The 19,038-nt window shown below is 40.0% G+C and overlaps 1 protein-coding gene across 4 annotated transcripts in view; it reads left to right on the top strand.

Moving 5' to 3' along the window:
• The first annotated feature begins 3,595 nt into the window (after window positions 1–3,595).
• The window catches only part of NALCN (sodium leak channel, non-selective), a 228,022-nt gene continuing 212,579 nt past the window's right edge, over window positions 3,596–19,038 (top strand). Inside the window, exons 1-2 of one of the 4 annotated variants that reach the window (XM_087967321.1) lie at window positions 3,596–3,786; window positions 18,781–18,927. In XM_087967321.1, the coding sequence (XP_087823447.1) occupies window positions 18,820–18,927 (108 nt within the window). In that variant the 5' untranslated portion in view covers window positions 3,596–3,786; window positions 18,781–18,819. The other 3 variants (XM_087967319.1, XM_026668856.2, XM_087967320.1) reach the window with 3 other exon arrangements.

Below are 19,038 nucleotides of genomic sequence, written 5' to 3'. Positions count from 1 at the left end.
TGAATTCCACCTCTGATTCCATTACTACTGAAAGTAATAGAATTTCAATACAATCAAGAGTTCCTAAAATAATATACGAAAAACTCAAATACAAATAATTCTGGTGGGAGGGGAGAAGCAAAAGAAAGCACCGTAGCACTTGAAAACAAAAAATGACAAGCCACACCACCATAATATATCCAGATAGAAGCAGGAATTGGAGATATGTTGAAACAAGGCTAAAACCCAGAATGAACTGATAGCGGTAGAGATGCTAAGTAAAAAAGGTTTCTTCGGGTATATGAAAAATAAAGGAAGATAAAAGAATTAGCCTTCCAGAAGCTCAGCGAAGATGGCAAAATGCTAGTAGCCAACAAAGAAGACACTGAACTACAGTACAGGTAGTCCTTGACTTAAAACCACAACTGAGCCCAAAATTTCTGTTGTTAAGTGAGACATTTGTTAAGTCAATTTTGCCCCATTTTACCACCTTTCTTGCCTCAGTTGTTAAGTGAATCACTGCAGTTGATAAATTACTAACCCCGGTTGTTAAGTGCATCTGGCTACCCCATTGACTTTGCTTGTCAGAAGTGATCCCATGACCCTCAGAGATAAGAATGGTCATAAACAGAGGTCCCCAAACTTGTCAACTTTTAGACTTGTGGACTTCAACTCCCAGAATTCCACAAGTCTTAAAATTGCCAAGTTTGGAGACCTGTGGTCATAAATATGAACCAATTGTCAAACATCTGAAGTTCGATCACGATTGTGGCGATGCTGCAAAGGTTGTAACTTTGAAAAACGGACATAAGTCATATTTTTCAGTGCCATTGTAAATTTGAAACAATCATTAAATGAGCCGTTGTAAGTCGAGGACTACCTGTATTCTACTCCTATTCAATGCCCACTCTTCTCAACCAAGAGGATGTGTTTTCTCCCAGAGGCCAAGATATGGAATCACTGACTTAAGCATTGAAATATAGGTTTTAGCTACATTTGAGTGGGGAAATTAATTCTCAAATAATGACACCAATTGATAGACCACTAAGATGGAATTACTCCCTGCATTTCTTCAGCCTAATGTCTTCTCTTAACTGGGCTTGTTTTAAATTGTTGAGGAGGATGGAAAATAAAATAGATTCCGACAGAACAAAGTTAGTGTTAGGTAGATACTTTACTAGCTGTTGATCCACCATCCCTTGTTCTTTTTCTTACTCTGCCCTACTGTATTATATCCCATCAATTTCCAGAGATTAAACAACTATTATACAGGTAAAGGTAGAAAAGCATCAACAACCATCAACAACCACCATTCTTAACATCACTGTGATGACCTGGGGTGTGGCACAAAGGCAACAGTCAGATAATCAGTAGGAGTTCCTTTATTAGCTCCAACTTTGCCCCCAATGTCCTGGTTACCTTCTGGTCTGAAGAAAAACTCTCCCAGGAACAGCCTTTGGTTGCAGAGAATCAAGTCCAAAATGTTGTCAACAAAAACTGTAACTATAAGTCCAATCAAGGCAAGATGAGGTAATTAGTCCAGCAGGGCATTAGAAGGATTCCAGATGTGAGGTGCCAGGAACGCAGATAACCAAAGTCAACACAAGATAAACTCATGTTTGTTCCCAGCAGCCACTGCTCTCAGCTTGCATCTCTTTTAGATTCTCTTCCCAGGTGTGGCTAATGAAGGGAATCAGGGCCCTTTCCTCCCCCGTAAGCCACACAACCCACATTGCTCTCTTCTCTCTTCTCCCTGTGTGCCCTAGGATGAAGAGGGGGTGGGCCTGGATCTTCCTCTGAACTCCCTCTCCTTTGTTCTACCCCTTCCCTGCTCTGCCCAGCGGACTTTGCCCTTCCCCAGTTTCCTCCACAGCCAATGGATCCACACTCTCACTCCCTGTCAGCTGTTCGTCTTCCTCCTTGATTCAGACTCCGACAGGGGCATGACAATCAGTCATCCCTCTGGAGAGAATGTTTCCTAATAGAAAGATGGATTTGGCTAGATGGGGTGAGGCACAGGGCTGCAAATAAGTTGCCAGGCGGCTAAGTAAAGCTCTCCTCCTGAGCAAGAGGTAGAAGCACTTCTCCATCTACCAGTTTCCATCCTGGTGTAATTGTGAATAAATGCTTTGCCACTAACTCTTACTTGCTCACACTTTCTCTCTCTACAGGATTCAGATGGGCTTGGACCTACAGAACTGAATCTTTATGGTATTATGCTTGTGAAAGTAGTAATCATGCTGAGACAATAGCAAGCAGAAGACTGGAGGCCTTCATCGCTAAATCTTGAAATGGTCAATTTTCTTAACCCATTACCAAGGGAAGGCAGTTGTTCCTCCCTTTTGCAATCACTGTTTCTCCCATCCCCTCTCCTTTCCCTCCCTACCCCCTTCTCCCCCTTTCCCCTCTTTCTCTGCTCCTTTCTCCCCTCTCCCTCCCTCTCTCTCTATGGGAAATACAGCCCAGAGGGAACAGATGTCCAGCAACAACAGGGCTCAAAATACAGTGGTGTTGACAACAGTGTCGGGAAGGGGGGTCCCAATCATAGTTAAAGCCCTGCCCATTTTTCACATGTACCTGACCTTTTGCACACCCTCCCTTATATAATAGGTATCACATTTTGCAATCAGGAAAATAACTTGCTTTTGACTAGAGAGATGGCAAAATTAACTGCTTTGATTAGAGATAATGGCCTAGGCAGTTTTATGAGATGGGAAACCATTTGTGGACTTTCTACTCACTAAATACAATAACTGATGGTTAACAGAGGGATTTGAAGATTAGTCAAACCTGTTGATGTTCTTTTTTCTTTTTCTTCTTCCCCCATTTATATATGTGTGTGTGCGTAGTATATAGTAAAAGAATATGAAAAATTACTGGGTTATCTTCCAGTGTTCAGCTGGATGGATTTTATATGTTAAATGTTATTTGGTATTTGGATTACATTTTTTTCCTCCTGTTTTGTACACCAATTTTTCTCTTTTTTGTTGTATGTTTTTCTTTTGTTTTGTTGGCTTGCTTATTTGTTTTTGTGTTTTACCTTTTATGACAAAACTATATCTCTCTATATCGATAGACAGATAGATATATGATAAACAGACAGACAGATAGATAGGAGAGAGATAGGTAGAAGAGAGAAATGATAGAGAGAGATAGGTAGGATAAATAGATAAGATAGATAGATAGATAGATAGATAGATAGATAGATAGATAGATAGATAGATAGATAGATAGATAGATAGATAGATGGATGATAGGTAGAAAAGAGAATGATAGAGATAGATAGATAGATAGATAGATAGATAGATAGATAGATAGATAGATAGATAGATAGATAGATAGATAGATAGATAGATAGATAGATAGATAGATAGATGAAGAGAGAGATGGTAGTGATAGATAGATAGATAGATAGATAGATAGATAGATAGATAGATAGATAGATAGATAGATAGATAGATAGATAGATAGAGGGGGGGTAGGATAGGTAGACAGACAGACAGAGGAAAGTAACTCGCTTTCCTTTCAAAGCAGGAGCGGTGAATCCGGTGGGCCTACGATTTGCAATTGGCCTGCCACTCCCAGCTCTGCAGCTCGGCCCCAGCGAGTAGGCCACAGATTCCCTGCCTCACCGAAGCCCCCCGCCCCTTCACTCCCTCTCCACTTCCCGAACGGGAACCCTGCGCAGTTCCTCCGGCTGCGGCATTACCAAAGGCCACGACGCTGACACCTTCATCCCCAAGGCGGCAAGGCTCGCTCCTGCGGGGGAGGTCGGGAACGAGCCCCGCAGGGGAGCCCGAACCCAAGGTGAGGGGGGCGGCAGCCAGGCCGCCGGCACCCAGTCCCGCGGCCGCTCGCGTGGCAGGAGGCGCCGTCTGCGCGTGTCCTCTCGTGCTCCCGCCGGCCGCCGGTAGATGCTTCGCAGGGAACCCGCGGTTGCCGGGCGACCGCAAGGCTGCGGCCAGCCGGCGAGGAGAAGAAACCTGCTACCAAGCTCGCCCCCCTCGCCTGCCGGGTGCGGCGCCTTCGTCCGCCGCCCCGCGGGTCACGCCCTCTCCGGGTGCGGACGCCTCGGGAGACCGGCTTTAAAACAACAACAACAACAACAATAATAATAATAATAATGCCAAATGCTCTCCAGGCGAAGACATCACCAAATAAGCATCCTGGTCCCTTAACGCCATGAAGGGAAAGGCAGGCGGGTAGGTTGCCCTCGGCGGGCTGGCGGGCTTCGGGGTTGGTGGGTCCGCTTCCCCCGCTGCATCGTGCCGCCCTCCCCCTCCCCTTCCCTTCCTTTCCCGCAAAGATAAGGATGAGACGCGGCTTGCTTGACGGTGGGGCGCCGTGCGGTTTCTGGAGAAAGGCGAAGAGGTGCTTTTTGGGGGGGAGGGGAGAAGAGGGGGAGGAGGAGGAAGTTTGGAGGGGTGGAGAAATGCTGGTGCAGTGGCGGCCACCCGCAGAAGAGGCCTGTTGTCCTCCGGGTTGGTCAGGGATCTCCGGTGGGCCCCTTACCAGGGACTGGAACGAAGCAGCTTCTCTGCACCTTCCATGGAGAAAATAAGGAAGCTGAGAGCTCTCCTCCGTAGATATATTTGATATAGTAGATATAGTGGATAGATAGATATATTAAATATAGTAGATATAATGGATAGATAGATAAATAGATATAGTAGATATAGTAGATAGATATATTAGACAGATATACTAGATATCGTGGATAGATAGATATTAGATATATTAGATATATTAGATAGATAGATAGACAGACAGACAGACAGACAGACAGATAGATGTAGATAGAGATTCTGATTCTGTTCAGTGGCAAAATAATGCCAGGTCTTCCTGAAGCTTCAGAGTCAAAAGGGTGATGTATGTGGTGGGGGAAGGAAATTGGTTGGATTTGTTCAGCACACAGCCCCACAAACAGTAGCAATAGCACTTATTTATATACTTTTTTACAGTGCTTTACAGCCCTACAAGCAGTTTATAGAGTCAGCATATGGACCCCAACAATCTGGGTCCTCATTTAACCCACCTCAGAAGGATGGAAGGCTGAGTCAACCTTGAGCCTGGTGAGATTCGAACTGCCGAACTGCCGCCAGCCAGTCAGCAGAAGTAGCTTGCAGTACTGCTTGGTTGAGAAATGTAAATGTAAATGGTTGAGAAATGTAAACCTCTAAGGTTTGAGTTTGCAGGTCACCTTTAGTTAAAACCACTGTTTTATTGGGATCAGACCACTGGCCAGTTGGAGACATACAGATAGCAATATGCAATGGCGCTGAGACTTATATACCACTTCACAGTGCTTGACAGCCCTCTCTAAGCGGTTTACAGAGTCAGCCTATTGCCCCCAACAATCTGGGTCCTCATTTTACCGGCTTCAGAAAAATGGAAGGCTGAGTCAACCTTGAGCCTGGTGAGACTCGAACTGCTGGCAGTTGGCAGAATTAGCCTGCTGTACAGGTAATCCTTGACTTGCAACCACAATGGAGCCCCAAATTTCTGTTATTAAGTGGGACATTTGTTAATGAGTTTTGCCCCATGTTACGACCTTCCTTGCACAGTTGTTAAGTGAACCGTTGCAGTTGCCAAGTTAGTAACCTTGTCAGAAACTCAACAAAAGGTGATTAGTTCACCTTGGGACACAGCAGTGGCCATAAATATATGAACCAGTTGCCAAGCATCTGAATTTTGATTACATAATTAAGGGGATGCTGGAAAGGTCACGACGGTGAAAAAAAATAAGTCTATTTTTTCAGTGCCATTGTAACTTTGAATGGTTACTAAATGAATTGTTGTAAGTCAAGGACTACCTGTATTATATTTTAACCACTGTGCCACCACCTACTTGTGGTGCACTAGTCTGTGTTGAACAGATGCCCCTTAACATTTTAGAGCCCTGCCTTGTTAGGCAAGGGCTTTATTAGGTTTCATGGGCTACCATGAGATTCTTAGATGAGGTGTCACCTGGGGTGACCACCATTGATTGGTGATGGTAGCAGATGGCCATCAAGTCAGCAACTCAGCTTTTATTCCTATTACAGACTGAAATCGCGCTTCTCTCCATTGAATCCTTCAAACTATAATTTTAGAAGGCGTAAGGCTTCTGGATAGTAATTTTCAACAACGGGATCCCTTAATCACATCATATAGAACAGAACAGAATAACAGAGTTGGAAGGGACTTTGGAGGTCTTCTAGTCCAACCCCCTGCGTAGGCAGGAAACCCTCTACCATTTCAGACAAATGGTTATCCAATCTCTTCTTAAAAACTTCCAGTGTTGGAGCATTTACAACTTCTGGAGGCAAGTTGTTCCATTGGTTAATTGTTCTAACTGTCAGGAAATTTCTCCTTAGTTCTAATTTGCTTCTCTCCTTGATTAGTTTCTATCCATTGCTTCTTGTCCTGCCCTTTGATGCTTTGGAGAATAGCTTGACTCCCTCTTCTTTGTGGCAGCCCCTCAGATATTTGAACACTGCTATCATGTCTCCCCTAGTGCTTCTTTTCATTAAGCTAGATATACCCAGTATGAAACTTGCTTAGTTTTAACTAACTGTGGTATGCAAACACAAAGCTTACAGGTTTACATTACTTAACCATTGTCTGTGGGGTAATGTGCTGAACAAATCTAATCAATTATTATTTATTCAGTAAATAATCATTAAGCGGTGCATGAAACCAATCAATCTCCCCCATGCCAATTTCTATGCCCCAATGGTTTAAAAATACATTCAGTGTAGGGTAAATATTTAGGTTAATTACTCACCAATATGTTAAAATCTTAGGTACAACGATTTTGTAATAAACACAAGATTAGCTTTTGAATGACCTAGATTGTGCTGCAAAATATCAGAGCATTTCCGCATAATATAACTATAAAAGCATGATTAAGAGAAGGAAAAGGTTAAAAAAAAACCCAAAGATGTAATTTAGACACAGGATAGTTTATAATTCATTACAGACTTGAGTGAAGCTGTTGGTTAAGAACTTTGATGGTTAAGTATGCTTCAAACTAGGCTGGTTTCATACCCATTAACTAGCAAGATTTTCTTTAGAGTACATCAGCAATTGTAGTTTGCTATAGTGTGATATTGAGAACAGAGATACAGATAGTCCTTGACTTAAGACCACAATTGAGCCCAAAGTTTATGTTGCTGAGTGATAAATTTGCTAAGTGACTTTTGTCCCATTTAATGACTTTCCTTCCACATTTGTTAAGTGAATCAATGCAGCTGTTAAGTTAGTTAAGGTGAATGTGGCTTCCCCATTGACTTTGCTTGTCAGAAGGTCACAAAAGGGGAAGACGTGGTCTTGGGACACTGCAACCGTGTATGAACCAGTTGTCAAGCACCCGAATGTAAATCATGTGGCTATTGTAAGTCAGGGGTGAAAAATGGTCATAAGTCACTTTTTTCAGTGCTGTTGTAAATTCGAACAGTCACTAAACAGAATGACAGAGTTGGAAGGGACCTTGGAGGTCTTCTAGCCTATCCCTCTTCTCAAGCAGGAAGCTCTATACCAGGGGTGGCTAACCTTTTTGGGCTCCCAGGCCGATAATTGCGCGCGCGCTTACCTGCTCGTGGTCGCGTGCCGTCACCCAGAAGGCAATGCGTGCGCCCCCCCCATGCCTCCTGCGCATGCGCGAGCGACCTGTGCAACTCACGCAACCCGCACTTCTGCGTGCACGACTCACGTGACCCGCGCAACCCATGCTGCACGCTTCTGCACATGCATGTGCAACCCCCTCATGTGCGCGGGGTGCTTCTGCACATGCTTGAGTGTCTCCTTTGCGCTGCCGCGTCCCTGCACATGCACGCCAGATACCTGACAATCAGCTGTCGGGCAGGCGGTGCGCACGCATGCGCAGTACATGTTTTCTGGGCGAGTGCTCACGTGCCTGCAGTAATGGCTCTGCGTGCCATTTCTGGAACGCGTGCCATAGGTTCGCCACCATGCAGGGGTGGGATTCAAATTTTTTAACAACTGGTTCTGTGGGCGTGGCTTAGTTGGTGGGCATGGCTTGGTGGTCATGTGACTGGGTGGACATGGCTTGGTGGTCATGTTATTGGCTGGATGTGGCCAACTCAATATCACTCACATCGAGGCACGCATCTCCTCGCCTGGCCTCTCATGACTGTGGGGATGCTGTAACAGTCATAAGTGTGAAAAATGGTCATAAGTCACTTTTTTTCAGTGCCATTGTAACTTTAAATAGTCACTCCACATAAGCAAAATACCAGCAAAAGAGGGGGGAAAAACTCCAGAGAAGTTCCTGAGACAGGAAGTCTAGTCCTGCCAAGAATGTAATAAGGGTTAACGGAGAGGCAGTTTCTGTAAGCAACCCCAGAATGTTTCCTTCCTGCCTTCCTTACAGGATTAGGCCAGTAATTTCTTCTAACAACTGGTTTTCCGAACTGCTTAGAATGTTGACAGCCGGTTCTAGCGAATAGCTGCCACCAGGGTTCTATACCATTTCAGACAAATGGTTGTTTAATCTCTTGTTAAAACCCTCCAGTGTTCTGGGGGAAAGTTGTTCCACTGATTAATTTTTCGACTGTCAGGAAATTTCTCCTTTGTTTTAGGTTCCTTCTCTCCTTGATTAGTTTCCATCCATTGCCTCTTGTCCTGCCTTTAGGTGTTTTGGAGAATAGGCTGACCCTCTGTTCTTTGTGGCAGCCCCTTAGATATTGGAACACTGCTATCATGTCATTCCTAGTTCTCCTTTTCACTAAACTAGACATACCCAATTCAGGCAACTGTTCTTTATATGTTTTAGCCTCCAGTCACCTAATCATCTTCGTTGCTCTTCTCTGCACTCTTTCTAGAGTCTAAACATCTAACATCCAAACAGGATGCAGTATTCCAAGTGCGGTCTTAGCGAGGTATTATAAAGTGGTATTTAATGGAAATTAGATGCAAAGGCTCAATCAATGTTGATAGAGAGTCATGTTCTCTAACAGTGTACCTCAGGGTATTCTCTCTGCTCTTTAATAGCTACATGAAGTCACTAGGTGAAATCATTCATCGCTATCAAATATTATCAATATGCTGATGACACTCAATTTTATATCTCCACATCTGGTGACTGAGTGATGCTGTAGCTACCCTTTTAGGGGGCCTGGAGGCTGTAGAGCAGCGGTGGGATTCACATTTTTTTTTACTACCTGTTCTGTGGGCGTGGCTTGGTAGGCTTGGCTTGGCTTGGTGGGCGTGGCTTGGTGGACGTGGCAGGGGAAGGATACTGCAAAATCTCCATTCCCACCTCACTTCTGGGGGAAGGTTACTGCAAAATCCAATTCCCTCCCCACCCCACTAACCTGTTTTCTAGCTCCGTTCTCCTATGCAGGGCAACAAAAGAAGACTCAGCCGATCAGCTGGAGGCCTGTTGAGGATCTCTGACTGGCGGGATCGAGGAGAAATGCCTTCTCTGCTGTAGTTAAAATGTTCTCATTGTCTGGGAGCTTTTGCCAATATAAGTGAAATCTATCTTTTTTATAGTATGCTCTTTACAAGTAGTCCTTGACTTACGACCACAGCTGAGCCCAGAATTGTGGTAATAATGATATTGTGGTCATTAAATGAGGTGCCCACATCGTCTCTGCTCTCCCTCTTGCAGTTGTTATTTGGAGCATATGGTGCCTCTGGCAGAGAGGGAGGCCCTGAGTTGATGAAGAAATCATTGGAAGTCAAAGATATCTGTGTTTTGATTCTTACTTTCTGAGATTTTTAAGTTTTTCAAGGTGACATTTTTGAAGAATGCTGTCATCTTCTGTTTCAGTCTTCTCGAGACTAAACACTTTTCAGATCCTTTCATCTCTCTTCCTAAAACTTGCTTCTAATCCCTTGCTCATCCTTCTTGTCCTTCTATTTTTGCCCTATTACCGCTTTTCTGAATTCTTAAATTGTAATGCCCAGAAGAGAACCTATTGTTCAAGATATAAGTATGAACAATGCAGAATAAAATGGAGTAATTATTGCTCGTGTTTTAGAAATTGTAGTTAATGGAGTCTAAAATAGTTTTTGCTTGTTTTGCAACCACATCACTGCTGACACATATTCAGTGTGAAATCAATTACTATTTCAAGATCATTTTCACAAGTATTTTTGCCAACCCAAATATCCTATATTCTGTGTTTCACATTAGATGATTGTTTCCTAAGAACACAACTGTGCATTTCACTGTAGTATTTCATACTGATATTTCAGCCCATTTGTCTAACTGTTCAAAATTGTTTTGAATTTTATTTATATTTGCAAGGATCATAACTAATCACCCAATATTGTGTTACCTATGAGTATTTCTTCTTCATTCAAATCAAAAATCAAAATGTTCAAGACTCTGGAGTGAACTTCATGTCTCCCCATTTAATATAATCCTTCAGTTTGATTTTATTTATTGATTTTCATATTTATGTAGCCCTCCATCTCACAATCAAGTGACATTGGATGATGTATAACAAAGTTAAAAACAAAAAAAATATTTCTATACAATTATTAATCCTGCTTTGCTCATTAGTTATAATGCTATCTCATGTCATGGTGTTAGATGAAATCAAGATGTGTCTGCAGCATTCTTCCATTATACTAAAAAAGTTATTCAATCAAAACATTATGGTAAAAACAGATAATCAGAGTTGGAAGAGGTCACCCAGTCCGACCTCCCCCCCCCCAAGTGGGAGACCCTACACCATTTCTGACAAATGGCAGTCCAATCTCTTCTTGAAAGTCTCAAGTGATGGTGCTCCCACAACTTCCGAGGGCAAAGCTGTTCCATTGGTTGATTGTTCTCACTGTCAGAAAGTTTCTCCTTATTTCCAGGTTGAATCTCTCCTTGTTCAGTTTCCATCCATTATTCCTTGTCTGGCCTTCGGGTGCTTTAGAAAATAGCTTGACCCTTCCTCTCTCTGGCAGCCCCTCAAATATTGGAAGACTGCTATCATGTCTCCCCTGGTCCTTTTCTTCACTAGACTAGCCATGCCCAGTTCCTGTAACCATTCTTCATATGTTTTAGTCTCCCCTAATCATCCTGGTTGCTCTTCTCTCTACTTTTTCTAGAGTCTCAACATCTTTTTTATAATGTGGTGACCAAAACTGGATGCAGTACTCTAGGTGTGGTCTTACCAAGGCTTTGTAGAGTGGTATTAGTACCTCACTTGATCTCAATTGCATCCCTCTGTTAATGCAACTTAGGATTGCATTAGCTTTTTTGGCTGCTGCTGCTGCACACTGCTGGCTCATATTTAGCTAGTTATCCACTAAGACTCCAAGATCCCTCTCACAGTTACTGCTATTGAGCGTGGTTTCACCCAGTCTATATGTGTACTTTTGGTTTTTCTTGCCTAAGTGTAGGACTTTACTTTTCTCTACATTGAATTTTCATTTTGTTACATACGGCCCAGTGTTCTAGTCTTCAAGATCCATCTGGATCTTGAGCCTATCTTCTTGGGTGTTAGCTATTCCTGCCAGCTTAGTATCATCCGCAAATTTGGTAAGTTCCCCTTCTATTCTCTCATCTAAGTCGTTATGAAGATATTGAAGAGTACTGGGCCTAAGACGGAACCTTGTGGCACCCACTGATAATGGGGTATAATAACTTCCCTCCATGTAGACTTAGACCCATTAAGGACTACTTGTTGAGTATGGTTTGTCAGCCAGTTGCGAGTCTATCTAGTGGTGGTGCTATCTATTCCACTTTTTTCTAGCTTACTAGAAGTAAGTTGTGGTCTACTTTGTCGAATGCCTTGCTGAAATCTAAATATATTATGTTCACAGTATTTTGCTGGTCAATTAATTTAGTCACTATGTTGAAGAATAAAAACCTGTCAGTGCTGCTTTTGACTACATTATTTTCAAAGTACTCCTAGATCCATCAATGTATGACCTGCTTTAGAATCTCCCTATGTGTTGATATCCAACTGAAGAGGATTGGTGAATCTTCTTCCCCTTTTTTGAAAATAGGGGTATTTGTTCTCCTCCAGTTGTACGGCCCTCTTATCTTTCTGCAGATTTTTCAAAAATCATAAAGGTTTGACCAGTATATCAAAAAGCCCATTCAGTACACAAGGATGAAGTTCACCTTAGAATTTAAAGTCATTGAATGTAAATAGATGTTTTGTTTTTCTTGGTAACTTTTCAGTTTGTTCCTCCATCCTATTGTTCACAATTACCCAGTAGAACACATTGCCTCTTGTTGGAAAACGCTGAACCAGAACAGTTTTGAACAGTTCTACCTTTTCCTTGCTATCCACTACCTTTTCTTTGCTAGTCATCTCGATTGAACAGCTAATAGAGAGATATTTTCTTTCTCTTTATTTTGAGCATACCAAAGAAGCCTTATTTGCTGTTTTTAGCCTCTTTCACCAATTTTAATTGATTCTGACCTTTAACTTTCCAACGTCCTTTCTATAATTATGTACTATTTCTAGGTATTCTTCCTTGGTAAATTGTCCCTTTTCTAGCTCTCATAATTATCCTAGGTTGTAATGTCCTGTACTAAACAAAAAACACCTAATATTTTGAAATGTAAGTTTAGCCTAAATGCTATTGCTTACTTGTTATCAAACTGCTATTCCTTCACATCTTTCCTCTTGTGTCTTTTGGGGAATGCAAAATATTTCAAAATGCAAAATGTTTCAAGCATGAAATACTTGTATGTTCTATGGGTGTGCAAAATGTTTCAAGCATGAAATAGTTCAAAGCTTACACGTAGTTTATATTTGAGAATAGGCTGCTTTGTGAACTGTTTTGAATACCCAGTGCTATTTTGAGCTTGAAATACTTCTGAAATGCTCAAAACATACATCTCGTGCAATGATGGGATTCAAAAATTTTTGCTACCAGGTCTGTGGGTGTGGCTTGGTAGGCGTGGTGTGGCTTGGTGGGTGTGTCTTGGTGGGTGTGAAAGGGGAAGGATACTGCAAAATCCCCACTCCCTCCCCAACCCACTAACCTGCTTTCCAGCTCTGTTCTCCTGTGCAGGGCAACAAAAGAAGACCCAGCCGATCAGCTGGGACTGGGAGGCAGATAATAGATGGGGGTGGGGGCAGTCAGAAGTGGTATTCTGAGCTACTCAAAATACATTCATCAAGAATCATAGGTATCTTGAGTTCCAAAAGCCATCTTGAGTTCCATCCTGAATACAACAGTGATGAATACTTTAAAATATTTTACCTTATATATGTGTGTGTGTGTGTATGTGTGTGTGTATATGTATATGTGTGTATATATGTGTGTGTATGTATATGTAGGGGTGTGTGTGTGTGTGTATATATATATATATATATATATATATATATATATATATATATATATATATATATATATATAGAGAGAGAGAGAGAGAGAGAGAGAGAGAGAGAGAGAGAGAGAGAGAAGAAATGCTTTATTTATTTAGAAATAAAGCTGACCGAATGTGTGAACTAGTTGTTCTGAGGTGATCAGTCGATAAGAAATTTAATACATGTTTTCTCACCAACTATTAATTCAAATGGAATATTTATCTATTGGGATAGTGCTTGTTTTTATTTATTAATTGTTTATTTATATCCCACCTTTACTTTTTTAAAAATAAATCAAGCATATCTAAGACTCCTTTTTCCTCCTATTTTCCCCACAACAGCTCTGTGGGGTGGGTAGGGCTAAGAGGGAATGGCTGACCCAAAGTCACCCAAATTGAGCCTATGTTTTGCTGGGTCCTTGAGCCAATTTTGTTGGACAAAACTGAAGTAAAAACAAATAGTTCAGAGATTGTCATTGAATTGAACTGGTTCATTAAAAATAAAAATAAAGCAGAGTTAAATTGTAGGCATTCTTAGCATATCAACATATGTTGAAATTAATGAGACATAATAGTGTACATCCCATGTTTTTAGAAAAGAGGCAACATACAGTATTTAAACATAAGATCAGTTTTCAGAATTATAATTCTGTTATTTACTGTATTAACATTGCATAGTTCAGATTTTCATGTCATGTTAATATTTCGAGTATGCTGGAAAGAGAATTGAATTAGGCTGCCGTATGGTTCTTCCTTCCTTGTACTCTCCCTAGATTAAAATGAGATTTAAGATCACAAAGACCAAAAAGCAGAACATGTCCTTTCAGTGTAATTATCTTTGATTCATTCATTATCCTAATTGCCAAGTTCTGAATTATTCAATCACTAAATAGTGTTATTGAGACATTTCTCATTATCAAAGTATATCAAGATATGTATCATTTCTGTTGTTTCTTTTTCCTCTCCCCTCTGCCGTTCCAAATTATTCTGTAGTTGCTTCCATGGAAACTGAACATTGGAAATTGTGTGTCATGCTTGTTCTCATGAAGTCAAGGAGCTCCATATATTTTCACAAAACCCAGAGACAATCTGAATGTGGTTTTCCAAAAGGAAACTTCTTCCTGATTTCTTTAAGGCTTAGTGAGATTTTTTTTTTTTTTGCAAATGCAAGTTTAGAATTAGAAGTCTTCTTGTTTTAAACAGGGATATAATCTAGAAAACCACCAGGATTTTGCTATGAATTCATACTGATAGTGAATCAATACTCAGTTTGTGAGTTTCATAACTTTTTTTAGATTTAGATTTTTATTCTGTATACTTTAACGGCTGTACTCCCTACCACTACCTTCCTTAGGCTGCCTATATGATTATAATAAGGAATTGATTTGTTTTGACAATTGCAGTGGCTTTCAAACAATTTCACGCTGCAGAACCCATTTGTTTAAAACAAAAAAAAAAAATCTTGGAAGCCTTGATTAATGGGGCGAGGCTTCTAAATGTTAGCTGAAAAGCTCTGTACTTTCCACTGTACTTAATAAAAATTGCAATAGATGTCCCATACTTGCCCTCAATAATATTTGTTAGTTGGAAACGGGGCTACAAGACTGCTCCAGATTTTTTGCTACTATAGAACAACAAGGGCAGTGTTAAATTTGCCTACATGTTGTGAAATTAAAGAACTATCATCCTGTCTTGTCTGTTCATGTCGGAGGTGGTATTCTGCAGGTTCTGACCAGTTCTGGAGAACTGGTAGCGGAAATTTTGAGTAGTTTGGAGAACCAGCAAATACCACCTCTGACTGGCCCCGCCCCCGTCTATTCTGTGCCTCCCGAGTCCCAGCTGATCGGCTGGGTCTTCTTTTGTTGCCCTGCACAGGAGAACGGAGCTGGAAAGCAGGTTAATGGGATGGGGTGGGAATGGGGATTTTACAGTATCCTTCCCCTGCCCTGCCACGTCCACCAAGCCACGCCCACAGAACCGGTAGTAAAAAAATTTGAATCCCACCACTGGTTCACATATATGTTCTGCTAATTTTTCTGCCTAGGTTTCCTACTCAGTGGCTTTCACAATCTTTGCATTGTATGTTGTATATGACTCTTGTTCTTTCTTTAGAACACAAGTCTTCGGGTTTGTTTAAGTTGGCATTTTGTTGGTTTATGACTGCTGTCGTGCCTGGTGGTTGAAGTAATCTGCTGGTAGTTTCTAAGACATTTTAATGTACTGGAAAACTATTTTTCCATTGTGGTGGTTGTATACTATTTGGTTGCATGGAATGGGAATTTTATGAGGTTTAATGGGTATCTGTTGCTGCATTAAAAGGTGCTGTGAAGGTAATCTGTGTCTAGAATTCTGGGTGTTGGAAAAATATTAAGGTTAATTTCTAGTGAATTCCTAGTCTATCCCCATATTTAGATCAGAATAAGTCACTCAGCTGGCTTTCATGGCTAAAGCAGGAGTTGAACTCATGACCTCTTGGTTTCTAGCTTGGTGCCTTAACCACTTGCCCTCCCCCTCCAAATCTCACTAGGTAGATCTGTAACATTGTTAATCTCTAATAAACTATCATCAAGCTCATTGCTCAAAATAAGCTATCAGAATCTGTTTTGTTTACTTTATTTACCCAGATTGTGGATATTAACTTTCAGGTCTTGAATATTATGACATAATATGCCAACAGGCCATAACCTTCACTTGCCTATCATGCTGCTATGAGTTTCAAAAAGTTTCAAAAGGTTGTAGGTTTATGGAAAGCTGTAATTTATTGGAAAAGCTGGAGATAATATTTTGGGATTTTATCTGTTAAGGGTAGCTGTATCTGAGCCACATATTGAGATACTATAAGTTGATTTACAGAACAAGATAAGAGAAGCAGACCTACATTAGTGCTGAAGCCATGTTTTTAATGTTCATTTGTAGTCATTATCTAGGGTTGGGGAAAGCATATGTTTATATGCACATGTATATCATAATATATAGAGAGCAGGAGAGACAGAGCTTGATCAATAATTTTGTCTATCATACAGCCTAATCCATGACTTTCTGTTGTGTCCTATGAAGTAAACAGTCAGGTTTGCTGCCAAGTAGTGTAGGAATTCTGACTTATATTTCCACAAGTAGCATCAAATGCTCCTGAGAAAGCAGAGCTGCTTAACTCCTTCTTTGCATCAATCTTCATGTAAAAAGACACTATAGCTTAAGCTACCAAAAACATAACCGTAAAATACAGACTAGAAATAAAACTTAAACTAAGCAAGAAAATGGTAAGAGAACATCTGTCTGACCTTGACGACTTCAAATCATCAGAACCTGATGGATTCCATCCCAGAGTTCTGAAGGAGCTGGCAGATGTTATCACAGAACAATTGAACCACATCTTTCAAGGATCATGGAGTACCAGGGAACTACCTGAGAATTGGAAAAGAGCTAATGTGATTCCCATCTTCAAAAAAAAAAAAAAGGGAGGGGGGAACCAGAACATTACAGACCATCAACCTAAAATAAAATAAAATAAAATTCTGCAGCATGAGTTAAAAAATTCTTCTCCAACTATTTTTTCTTTAATAGGTTGAATTTATAATTTCCAAAGTTCACAGCTATCATGAGTACAAATTCTAAGGTGCCAAGAGCCTACTATTTCCGAAGATAGCTAAATTGAAAAGTTTGCAGAAAAATGTAAAATATGGTATATGTTTATGTTTATACGCATACATGTTATGTAGGGCCAATTTAAAAAAAAACACTTATGCTTGTTTAAGATTGTTGTAAAAATCTTTCCAGATTTTAAGCACACATACATTTAAAATTAAAGTAAAATATTATGTCAGTTTTTGGACCCAATTTCTAGTTTCATAAATTTTGGGGAGAATGAATGCCTCATGTTCTTTTCTTGCCTCTTGTCTCACTCATTTTGAGTGTATATCATAATTTATGATTATGATTATGTCCAAAATGGGGCTTGCAGTTTAATGTGGATTTACTAGCTATAATTCTACCTGTGAGAAAGAAGTTGGTTTAAAATTGTCATCGGTCAACCAAGATTCTGCTACAGTTTTCCAGTTTTAAATGAAAGAAATGAAGGAAGAAGCAGTTTAGAAAGCTTACACTTTTTAGATGTCAAATCTATAGAAAAAGACTGAGTTCCTGCTAGTTCCTTCTTCATATTAGCATAGTATGGTTCACTTTTAGCTTAATCAGCATTATGTATTCCTACAAGAAGACTTATATTTACCACAGTTATTTGGAAGTATTTTTACTGTCTTTTCTAGTTTCACACATTCATTTCTATAACATGTCAAACTTCTTAAACAAATCTACCTATTCCTGCTAATCCAAATCCTTTGGTATTTCTGTTCTCCTGAGCATATCAGCAGAATTGTCAGCCAGTTCAGTTCAGCTTGTATCCAGGTGTTTTCTATTGGAAACTGCTGTAGCATGTGGCTAAATGGTTTTGCATTTTTCAACACAGCACTATTTACTTTTGCTAAAGGGTAAAATGCTTTTCATTCAATAATTTTTTTCACACACAGGTGAAAATATACTTCATGTTTTATGTAATAACTAAAATATACTCAGAATAAGCCAAATATACCAGATAATCACTTTTAATATTTTTGTACAACACATTTTATATACAAGCAACAAAAGATATTACTCAAATCTATAACCCCTCTTTCCTTCAGCTTTTCAAATAAACTGCAGTCATGAATAATCAATGTTAAAGCAATAATTAATAATACTGTACAATGACATAGCTGAGATGCAAAGAAAGCATCGTGAAATGTCTATTATCTTCTATTGTAGCTCTCTGCTGGATGGAAATTCTGACTTATTATGAATAAGCTGTCTGCTCACACTTAACTTGCGGATTTTGGGCCATGTGTAGCCATTCTTTAAAATATCTGCCACTTAATTTTGGTGGTGGTGGCAAACAGCTGCTCAGTGGCCACTTTTGGTAATCAAATAGATAGAAAAACACAGCAATATTTGGATTGTATGTGTGTCTCTGTGTACATGTCTATTTTTAACATGCATCCATATAAATACAGCTTTTTAAAGATCTGTACCAACTCCCAATGAAACCATTATGGGAAAGCAATAAATGATTTTTTTAGCATATTGTTCATACTTAGGTTCAAAGTATTCTTTGTTTCTCCCCAAGTAATCTAGGATTCATAAACTAAGAATTTAGATTTCTTAAAAGGAGTGACATACAAACTTCTGGTAACAAATTGTTCCTACCTATTTTTCTTTTTTGTTAGCGTGAAGAACTAAATAAGGGTTTCTAATCCATAATATGACAGAATGAATCACTACTAAATGATGACTAAATGAAAAAAAAAGACAGGGATAATGTAAAATAAATTGGCTGCCATGTACTTTGCCTAATCTAGTGAAGTCAAATCTGTAACGGCCTTGTTTCTGTGTTTATTTCCATAATTTATACGTCAGGGATCTGGACAAATGCAATAATCTTTAATCTTGTCAGGCAGATTGTAGCATGATTTTCCCCCTTTCTTTTCTTTTAGGACATTTCACAGTTTTATATAAACAAAGCTAATTTCAGTATGCTGAAAAGGAAACAGAGTTCTAGGGTAGAAGCCCAGCCTGTAACAGATTTTGGTCCTGATGAATCCTTATCAGACAACGCAGATATCCTGTGGATTAACAAACCAGTAAGTATGATATACTACCTTAACTTTCTTACCTTTGGGATATGATTAAGCTGTAATTAAGCATTGTTAAGTTCCATTGATGTTGCTACAATCAATGGAAATTATCTACTT

Source organism: Notechis scutatus, chromosome 5, assembly GCF_049901735.1.
Source record: "Notechis scutatus isolate UNSWTSFEM ecotype Mainland chromosome 5, rNotScu1.2, whole genome shotgun sequence".
NCBI lineage: Eukaryota > Metazoa > Chordata > Lepidosauria > Squamata > Elapidae > Notechis > Notechis scutatus.
The sequence above is the reverse complement of the archived record's forward strand: the minus strand, read 5'-3'. Positions and strand labels throughout refer to the sequence as shown.